The sequence below is a fragment of the Pezoporus wallicus genome, unplaced genomic scaffold, assembly GCF_028554395.1.
Source record: "Pezoporus wallicus isolate ANWC-B61680 ecotype Strahan unplaced genomic scaffold, APGP_CSIRO_Pwel_v1 contig_593, whole genome shotgun sequence".
Lineage (NCBI taxonomy): Eukaryota > Metazoa > Chordata > Aves > Psittaciformes > Psittacidae > Pezoporus > Pezoporus wallicus.
The window spans coordinates 1,938,048-1,948,187 of NW_026642342.1; the positions used below are offsets into that span (position 1 = coordinate 1,938,048).

General features: G+C 50.5%; 1 protein-coding gene across 1 annotated transcript; it reads right to left on the reverse strand.

The window, feature by feature from the left end:
* Positions 1-1,105: 1,105 nt before the first annotated feature.
* On the reverse strand, positions 1,106-6,036 carry CFAP410 (cilia and flagella associated protein 410). Its single transcript, XM_057429016.1, has 7 exons — positions 5,895-6,036; positions 5,641-5,659; positions 4,896-4,942; positions 3,887-4,116; positions 3,094-3,265; positions 2,629-2,722; positions 1,106-1,522 (listed from the first exon to the last, which is right to left on the reverse strand). Exons 1-7 carry the CDS (start codon positions 5,969-5,971, stop codon positions 1,397-1,399), a joined length of 765 nt encoding a protein of 254 aa, XP_057284999.1. The 5' UTR covers positions 5,972-6,036; the 3' UTR covers positions 1,106-1,396.
* Positions 6,037-10,140: the final 4,104 nt, after the last annotated feature.

The following is a 10,140-nucleotide window of genomic DNA, read 5'->3' on the forward strand; positions in this document are numbered from 1 at the left end:
TGACAAACAGGGAGAGTGGGGACATGGAAAACGCCACGTCCCCCTGCACAGCACCATGGTCTACAGCTGAGCAGCACACAGGGTTCACATACTATGTCTCAGGAGCCATTACCATCCCCTTGCACCTCTGCACAAGCAAGTCAGCTTTACTCACCATCTCCTTTGCTTCCTGTGCTCCATGTGGACTTGTGGCTGCAAGAAGGTTCCCAAATACCACAGTGCCTTTGAAAAGCAGCCCCTGCAGCAGCCTGGTGTGCTACCCACCCACACCAGAGGCTGGTGAGCCATTTCCCAGGTCCAGTGAAGCGGGAAGGCACAGGGGCCCACAGCCCTCCTCCTGCTCTGCAAAGATAACAATGCAAGCCATGAACCAGACATAATGGAGCAATGCCCAGAGTCAGTTGTTCTCACTATGTTTGCTGAACCCCAGCCACAAGTGACGCATCCTAGAGGGATAATTGGTTTTATTTGGTATGTCACAACATTTCAGTTTGTATTTAGGAGCTCTATAAAATCTTAGTAAATGCAGCTTTTTCATTTAAGGAAGCAACACCAACTCCTGATGTCTGTGCAAGCCCGACAGTAATGCCTGGCTTGTTTCCTTCTAACTGCAAAATGCCCAGGGCCTTTTTACTCTGATGTTCCCTTAAGCTGCTCTAATGCCTGCAGAGGCATGAGGGGGTGAGAGTAGAGCTGAGCATTCAGGATCTGGAAGAGTATAACTGCTGTTTCACTGAGGCTGCATCAGCTTTTCTTTGGGCTGCCTGACCGCCAAGTCAGATGCTGCACATTGCTAATGATGACCAGAAGTCAGGAGTTGAAGATAAATAAAGAATTCGACATTGACCTTCACCATCTGCACCAGACAGTTCTTGGTGATCACTTCAGACAGCATCTCCCCAACAGACTTCACAAAAGCAGATCGTTGTGGTAGAACTGCCTTCAGAGTGTGCTACACACAGAGGCTGGCCAAGAATCAGTCTGACAGGGAGCCACGAATAAGCAGTGAGTGACCTTTCTGGCTGACAGCAGGCTTTGCTATCCCCCTTCGATCACACAGCACAGTGGCACCACTCACTGCAGACCTGCTCACTTCTGCTTTGCCTGCAGCTCCATCAGACAGCCCCAGCAACATGAGATACAAATGTTAACAGAGCCTGCTATGCAAGCAGGAAAGCTCCCGAGAGCCAGGTCAGGCACTGCCAGCCCCAGCACGATGTGCACAGCCAGGGGCGATGTCAGGAGCTACAGGGGCAGCCAGCAGCATCCCAGTCCAGTCCCTCCATAGGGAAAGCACAGAGGGAAACACCGAGGCTTTGGCTGCAGCCAGGCATGTGTGAGCAGAATGGTGCTGCAGGTCTGGCTGGTTCTCCAGGGAGGTTTGTAATGGGCACCATCACTGCTCCTGCAGCTCCTTCTTCCGAACGGCCTGGAGCCTCCTCCCCACTGTCTGATGGATGATCTCCAGACCCTCTGCATCCAGTTCCTTTGTGAGTAGTAGGATGGCATTCAGGACATTGTTCTGTTGGAATGAGAGAGACACTACTTTATACAAGCATATTAACACCAAGCCCAGAAAAGCACACTTGATTTTTAAAACACTGCTTTCTAGGAACTCCACCACTGCCAGTTTGCAACAGCCACCTGCAGCTACAAGGACAGAACAACCAAGCCCTCAGGGCAAACAGGGACAGAGACTGCATGTGAGGAGGCTAACTGGAATGCAGGACAAACCCATCCACCCAGTCCTGCAGACTGCCCACATGCCTCTGGCTTCTGGCCACCCTCCCAACTGCCTTCTGTAAGGAAAGGCACATTCATGAGCAGCCACCCTCTCTCTCTCTCCAGTGTGATTGAATGTAGGATGGGAAAGGAGAGTAACTGTCTGATCTGAGGAATAAAGAGCTGTTAGAATCATAAAAGCACGAGCTGGAAGAAACCCTTGAAGGTCTCCAGCCCAACCCTCACACATCACTCAGCAGCACCGTACACGTGCAGCAAGACTTGTAGCAAACTCTTGGTAATGCTGTTGAGCTTTGCGGTGGGTGAGCCGTGAGCAGTTTATCTCCTACAGACCTTTGAGTAAGGAGAGAGCTTCAGTGGAAGTAAATGAGCATACACTTAGAGAAGCCAGTGAAACAACATTTAGACTAATTTGATTTTTCTTATTTCTTCTTATTTCTTATGCCCCATCCCTGGTAGTGCTCAAGGCCAGGCTGGACAGGGCTTGGAGAAACCTGGTCTAGTGGAAGGTGCCCCTGCCCATGGCAGGGGGTTGGAACTGGATGAGCTTTAAGGTCCCTTCCAACCCAAACCATTCTATGATTCTGTGATGATTCCCACATGTCCTATCACTGGATACCCAGGAGAAGAGGTCAGCACTTCCCTCTCGACTTCACCTCCTCAGGAAGCTGTAGAGAGCAATGGAGTTGCCCCTCAGCCTGTTTTTAATCCAAACTAGATAAAACCCAAATCCTCAGCCACTCCCTACAGGACACTCCTTCCAGCCCTGCCACCGGTTTCATTGCCCTCCTCTAGAAGCATTCAAGTACCTTAACATCATTCTTAAATGGTGTGGCCCAGAACTGCAGGAAACAAAAAGCAATCTGGTCTTTAGAAGATACTCACTCTCTTCTTCCGGTTACAGTCTGTTTCTTGAGGTGAAAAGGAGGAAAATTTATCCTTGGGAACAGGCTTCATACCAAGCTCTTCTCGGATTTTGCTAAAGAAGGGGAGGAAGAGCAAATGTTATGACCAATTGGGAGAACCTTACTCTGCCAGGCCAATCTTTTCTAATCATGGCAACCATGAATGAACCATGTAGCTGAAGGACTGGAGGTGCATCTATTCTCACACCACCACTGCCTACAAACCAACATCCCAAGTAAAACTCCCACATGAAGTAACATCCACCCAGCTATAAAAACCACAAGTGCTATTAAACCAGCACAGCTCCAGCACCATAACTGGAACAGTGGTAATCCGCACCAGCTGCAGGCCTGGCCCATGGAGTATCAGGTCTGGCTGCTAGTGTCCTTTCACACTACACGAGTTCAGCCCAGATATCCTAACAGCTCACAAGCAAGCCCTCACTTTGTCTCTTCCAGACTGAAGTTCAGCAGTTCACTCTCGGTCTCTGTGGTGGATTCAGCAGCACTGGATTCAGTGGACTCACGGCAGCCATTCCCCACATTCCTCCTTGCTGGTGGGGCCGTGATCTCCTCGCCATCAACCAGGGCCTGGGACAGTTCTTCCTCTGTCACAGCTACAAAAGCCAAAACAAAAGCCTGCTGCAATGAACTCCAACAGCCCAGGAAGGAAGCATCTCTAACAGGGGAGGTACTACTGCTGCAGAGATACACTGCAGTGGTTTGGCCCCAAAATCATCCTTTGTACTGGCCTTCTGCTTTTATCCTCCTCCTACAGTAAAACCCAACAGGAGAATGATGGCAGCCATCACCAGTCTATCAAAGTGAGAAAGGTATCAAGGAGGGCTGCAAACATGCTTTGCTACTTCTTGTCTCTGGAGAAGGCTCCAAAAGCCACGGCGCTACAGATACCAGATGGAAAAGCTTGTTTTTTATGCCAGCATAAGTTGCAGAATCTTTGTTTTGCCACAGCTAAGGAGAGAGCTCTTTAAACCAGTAATTAGTGGCACTAAGTTATAATGAGGAGCTCTCAGTCCCACTAGTGTTAACTCTAGCATTGCAGGGAAGGCAGAAACCAGCTTAGAAGCAGTGGATCTCACAGAGCGGACACTCAACCTTCAATGCATCCTGACTCACGGAAGAGTCAAAGGACACCTTAAAGAGAGGAACCAGCACATCACTGGTTGGTTTCCCATTCACCCTGCCCATGGCTTGGAGCTGTTCACCTATTTACCCACCTTGGTTATCAAGCTTCTGCAGGCTGGGTAGGTTACGAAGCACCGTCATTCGGTAGCGGTGGGGGTCTGTCCCACAGCAGGGATTTTCAGACAGCCACAGGACCCTCAGCCGGGGTAGGTTTTTGAGGTAGAAGAGCTCATTTAGGCTTGCAATGTTGTTCTTCCTCAGATAGAGTTCACTCAGATTCTGGCACTGATTCAGTGGCTCGAGATCTGAGATGCCATTCACACTGAAGAGACAGCACAGGATCAGAGACCAGTAAGCCCATCCCTCCCTCACTGTACTGTTCAGATGAGAGCACAGCCCCTGTAGCACAGCAGCTTTCCAACCCCCCCTTCCCACAACTCCACACTGTGGCACATCATGGCAAGGGACGTCAAGCAACCCACGGCTTATAGCATTTAATCTTTTCAACAGAAGGAATAATAAGCAGCCACTCCTCTCTACTGCAGTGACAGACAGCCTCTGCTTTCCCCAAATGCATGCCTGTCACATTTGCGTCCTTTCCTGTAGCAGCTCCTCAGACTCACTGAAGGAGAACCTACGTAAGATTCCCCAAGCTAAACAGCTCAGATTTACAGACAGCATTGGCCGTTGTGGGATCCCCAGAACAGGGGGAAGATGGATGTTTTGTTAGGGGGAGTCTTACAGAAATTACAGGCTCTGTGAGGTCCATGAAACATTTCAATATGCATTCTGCAAACTGGCCCCATACAGAGGCCCAGAAGATCCCCACCCAAACTATAGAATGGGACTCAGGAAGCAACGATCCTAACAGGTTTCAACACTTCTCAAAACAGGGACTATTTTCTTGAGTAGCAAAGGGAAGAGTGCAGAGGAGCCAGCAGAATAATCATTTCTGCATCTCTGCCACTTGAGAAATGGGGCATGAAGAGCCAAGCAGCTCATACAGCCACAGAAAGGTGGTAAGAAACCACTAGACACGTCACAACCCCATGTTAAAGCGATTTCGTCTGCCCTCTCCAAAACTGGCAGTCTAACAGTCACCTGAACGTGATCACCTCGATGTTGGGCAAATCCCGGCATATTGATATCTGGGGCAGGAAGAGACAGAAACAGCAAGTTGGCACTCCAGAAAAGAGAAAAAAGGCAATTTAAATCACAGACAAGATAAAAGCAAGCACAGGAATTTAGGTTTGCTTCAACCTAACTCAAGTTTAATACCACCAGAGAGATCTGCTGCGACAATCAGTGCAGAGTCAGCAGCCCCTCCACCCTCACTGCCCAAGAGTGGAAGCACAGACACCAGCCAGCAGCATGTTGCTTTTCTGCTCCAGCAACTCTGCACAGGCTTCCAGCCAGCACATACAGGGCAGGATCCCTCTTACCCCAGACAGCCCTCTAACAAGAGTACATCATCCAAAGTCCCAAACAGACAAGGTATGGCTCAGGGTCTCCAAGGGTCCATGCAGGGCCTTGGTGAGGAATTGGTTCCAAGTGCTCTCTGGAAAACAACAGCATCCCTGCATGGGCTTTTTGATTTTGATTTGTTTAGTTTGAGATGCCGATCAATCCCGAAAATCACTGCAGCCCACTGGCAGCAAGCCAGCCCAAACCCAGGCTGGTGCCTTCCTCAGCGCCCTGTTAACCCCACCCCCTCTGCGGCTGCCGGCCTAGGCTATGGCCAGCCTGATGGGCACGGGCTGGGGCTCCACGACAGCAGCGCAGAGCCGCGGTGCCTCCTCCTCGTTGGCTCTTCCCGGCAGGATGGGAGCGGGCACGCAGTACTTACATCCGTCAAGTGGCTGCCCCTGTGGGAAGAGAGCAGCGGGTCACCGGGAGCACGGCAGGGCCCAGCTGCCCGCCTGCTGTCCCCACGCCCGCTCTGCACCCGCCAAAGCTCCTCTGACACAGCCTTCCATGTGTTCCCCGCTCCCAGCCCTGCCTGTACCCCCTCCCCAGGCCCAGCGCCAGGCCCAGGCCCAGCTGCCCGCCCCGCCTCCCGCCGGGCCCGCACGGCCCCGGGCCGTTCCCGTCGGCGCCCACCAGCAGTTAAGGCGGCGGACACCATCAAGCGCAACAGCCTTGGCCCGAGCCAGCACCGCCGCCCGCGTCAGCCTCATGGCCCGGCCGGGCCGCCCCGGGCCCCGGCGCCGCCGTCGCCAGAGGCGGAGCCCGGCACTCGCGCAGGCTCCTCCCGGCCGGGGCGGAACGGGGCTGGGCTGGGCGCTGGAGTTTCAGCACGCATTGCATTGCATTGTCTACTTTTCCCGTGCGTTGCACGGCCTATCGCCGGGCTGGCCATCGCTGGCAGCCCTCCGACCCTTTGGGTCTCCTGCTCGAGCCCTGCCAGCTCTGGATTGGGCTGTGTTGCCTGCAGCAGGCTGGGTGTCCTGAAGATCCCTGATGTGCAGTTGTGTTTAATTGCCTCATACTTGCGTGTAGATTTGATTATTAATTTGATTACATCTCATTAGAGAATGTTTCATACAGACATTCACACCTTTATGGATATGTATTTATATGTAACACAGATATGACCTATATCTTATATATGACTTATAAGTGGCACGTAGGGATATATATACATGTGTATATAGATCTACTCATGTATATATCTACTCATGTATATATACCCCTACATCTGTATATATATAAACTATACAAAAATAAGCCTTGGAGGCAGTTGAAGCAACTTTTGGAGTTCCTGTTCTGTGTGCAGCTGTGCACAGGCCCGCTGATGGGAGGTGGTGCTGAGACACAGGATTCGGGCCATGTGTTGGTGAAGGCAGCTGCAGGATCCAAATCCTCAGCATGGCAGGAAGAACAGCAGCATATACAGACAGCTTTGTGGTACTTTCCTTCTCCAAATCCTCGTCTGCTTTCACTTCCAGTGGAATACAGAAACACCAGAGCATGCTTTCACCTGCCTGCCTGTACAGTCCCAGCCCCAGCCATGCATTGCTTCACTGTTGTCCCTGAAACAGGTTAAGTAGATTAAAGAATCTTCTGTAGGTGCTACAGTGAGACTCTTATACTTACCTTGCTTACACAGGTACAGGTCAGTCTATTTAAACTTCTCTGCCTGTTCTGACACCTCTCCTGAAATTGAACCATGTGCGAAAGATTGTTTCATTCAGGTTAATTAAATTGATTTTAATCCCCAGTTTCATACAGCAAGTAGTATCACTAATAATCTCAGTGAGATCTCCTCCCTGGTCTTTTAGAACAGAGAGAGCTTAAACAATAGCAGCCTGGAGAGAAAAACCAAAAGGGCTGCAAGTCTGGAACAACATGGTCTCATAGGGCTGTGTGGGATCACCTACAACCCATGGCATGTCCACATCCCACTTGCAGCCCTGCAGTGTCACCTATCAGATCATTCACGGCTCCACTGCAGAGGTGGAATCTTCCCACCACGAGCTCCCCAGGCTCCACTCCCATGAGTAATGCAAGATGAGGAGAAATTATTATTTTGACAAATAGCAATGCTTACTCAGGGGGTGCTAATTCTTTGGCATTTGCTTACTGAATTGCAGGCTATATAAAAAAGACACCCCACACTTCTGAAATTAATGAAAAGATTTATTTTGTTTTCAGTGGCGCACTCTGATTCCAATATGTCTGCAGCTGCAGAGCCAACCTGACAGCTCCCTGTTCCCCCTCTGCCTCTCCTTGCCCCCACAGCACGCCAACACGCTTGCTGGAGCACACAGAAACCACATTAGGGAGCGAGCCAGCTCAAAAATAATCAGTGAACCAGCATTAGACACTTGCTGAAAGAGCAAATGCAGATGAGCACAGAGAGGACAGTCACTGCTTGAGTGCAAGTCATGTCTAAGCATGCTCTGAAATTAAGAGTGCATGACCTAAGCTGTCTGTAGATTTTGAGGGATCTCTTCTGAGGAATGAGTTGCCTCTGAAGATGATGTAGCATGTGTGAGACTGTTATTTTAACTGCACAAATGGCTTTTATAACCTCTGCCAGGAATATGGCTGTGGAGAACACAGCCAGGAGTTCCACAAATGCATATTCACGCTGTAAAAACACAAGCTGGGATTGCCCCAAGCAAACCAGAAAGCATGTCTTGAATCCAATTGCGTAATCCAAATGAAGAGAAAGGAAGAGCTGCATCTCTGAGTGCCTCCCACAGCAGGGAGATAATCTCCTTGGGATCATCTCATACATCTGCGTCACTGTTGCAGAGGTGAAGAACAGTGGGGTCAGATGTTTGCTGAAAGGTAGGATTGCTTCAGTAGCTCTTCGTTGACCCAGTTTAACTATGAATAGAAAGGATCAGAGCACTCTCTGATCGGCTGTTTTCCTTTGTGCCCTGTTCTCCTGCTCAGAGCATCTTCATGAGCTGTGGGGACAGTGGAGCTGCAAGAGGCCCTTGCTCCTAGCAGACTTCAGCCAGTTTATCCCCAGTGGTGTCTCCTCAGTCCTGCTGTTGAAGGGGAACAGCTTGAGGACGGGTGGTCAGACCAATGCCTGGCTCTGCGGTGAGTGTTGTCAGCAGAGGTTTTGCTTTCACAGTCACAGGACCCTCTCTGAGGGTTGTGGATTACTTAGCTTTATATAGACCAAGGGGATGGAAAATAAATGCCATTAAACTTTCTGCACCAAAAGCGAACCAAAGGAGAACCCTGTAGAGTTCAGGTACCAATCACTCAGAACTCTTTGCTGCATGTTTTGGAGGAGCGATATGATTTCTAAAGACAACCCATAACTTCAATGTCATGCTCCTGAATGTTAGCCAGCTTTGGCAGCTCATTTCAGATATCTCTCCCTGACCTGTCAGCACAGGAAGCTCCTTTTCTCCCTTCTGTTATAAGCAGCATACAGGAAAAACTGATTTTCCTGAGCTCCAGTCCTCAATGATTCAATAAACACATGGTGCTTTCTGTGTCTCCATCCTGCCACTCTTGCTTGTGTATCACTAACTGTGCTGTAACAGCAGCAAAGCATGGAGATGAAGCCATTGAAAAGTGGCATTAAAAAAAACTTGCAGTATCTCTATATCAGCAAAAGCTGCAAAAGCCTTCCTCTTTGGTTGATAAATTTATCTTTGTGTTCTGGGGCTGGGAGGCAGCAGAGCGGCCAAGCAGCCTCCAGCTTGTCTCTTCTTGTGAGTGTCAAAGTTAATGGAAACGGAGCTGGAATCCCCCTGGGCGTTTCAGAAGTCATCACCTGGAAATGTGCAGCACCAGAGCTGCTTGCCACACAGCACAGCTCACCAGTGTTTAAAGCTATCAGTCAAATTGCTGTCTCCACAGCTTGCCACCAAGCTGCTGTCTGGTGTTTTCAGCTTTACTGTTCCAGCACGTTGCTGCTACCTCTTAAATGTGTGGCAAATAGCGCTGGGAATGAAAAAAAAAAAAGCCACTGTTTGAACAGGTACCGAGGTGTTCAACTCTCTACCTCGCTGCTCATTTAACAGCACAAATACAGGCGTGTGCAGAGCCTTATCCCAACTCTCACTCTAGAGGGAATGTGTTCAAGTGAAGGTAAATAACTGCTGCTGGTGTGTCAGATGGTTATGGGAGCTGCCACGGAGCGGGAGTGCATCCTTTAGCAGCAGTGCATGGGGTAACCGATGCACTGGGATGTGCTGACTGGGTGTGATGACTCCTGTCTCCACACTTCCACCCTTGTGCAGTGCCGTGGCATCAAGAGCACTAGGTCAGCGTTTTGCTTAAACTGAAAGGGTGTATTTTAAGTTGGTGTATTTTAGGTCACAGCAATCCACTCCATTTGGGCGTCCTCGTTTAATACCTGCACAATCAGAAGCCACGCTGACTTTTTGTGGACGATGGTGCTTTACTCGTGCTGCCTGTCTTGCCAAGGTGAAATAAACCAAACGCGGCAGCCGGAGCGACGAAGGAAAAGGCGTTTGATGTCGCTCCTTGCAGGGGAAGGCACAATCCCAGCACCTAGCAGCGATGACTGTTCAGTGATGCTATGCTGCCCTCGCCTGGGCACTGTAGAAACATCCCGATCTTCACTCCCGACCTGCACTAAGCTAATGCTTTAACACTCTTGGCCATCTCCCCCTCTTGCAATCACAGCGAGGTTTTTAAACCGGCACGACCTGTGTAAGGAGACCCTGGCCTTGGCCGCAGCCTTCCCTGGCCGGGCGGGCAGTTAGGGCCTCTCCACTCGGCTGTGAAGGGGTCCGCCCGTGTCCCAGCTCCCGGCACCGAGCAGCTACCGATCCCCTAGGGGCTGCCACCGGCAACCGCAGCAGCCTCCGTCGCCTGGGGAGGGCGGAACTTTCCCTCATGGGCGGAG

Coding starts and splice junctions, on each gene's coding strand:
- CFAP410 (XM_057429016.1), bottom strand. CDS start 5,971: ATGAGGCTGACGCGGGCGGCGGTGCTGGCTCGGGCCAAGGCTGTTGCG. Junction 3,266..3,886: donor GCAGAAGCTTGATAACCAAG/GTGGGTAAATAG, acceptor TGGCTTTTGTAG/CTGTGACAGAGGAAGAACTG. Junction 2,723..3,093: donor TTCAGTCTGGAAGAGACAAA/GTGAGGGCTTGC, acceptor CCCCTTCTTTAG/CAAAATCCGAGAAGAGCTTG.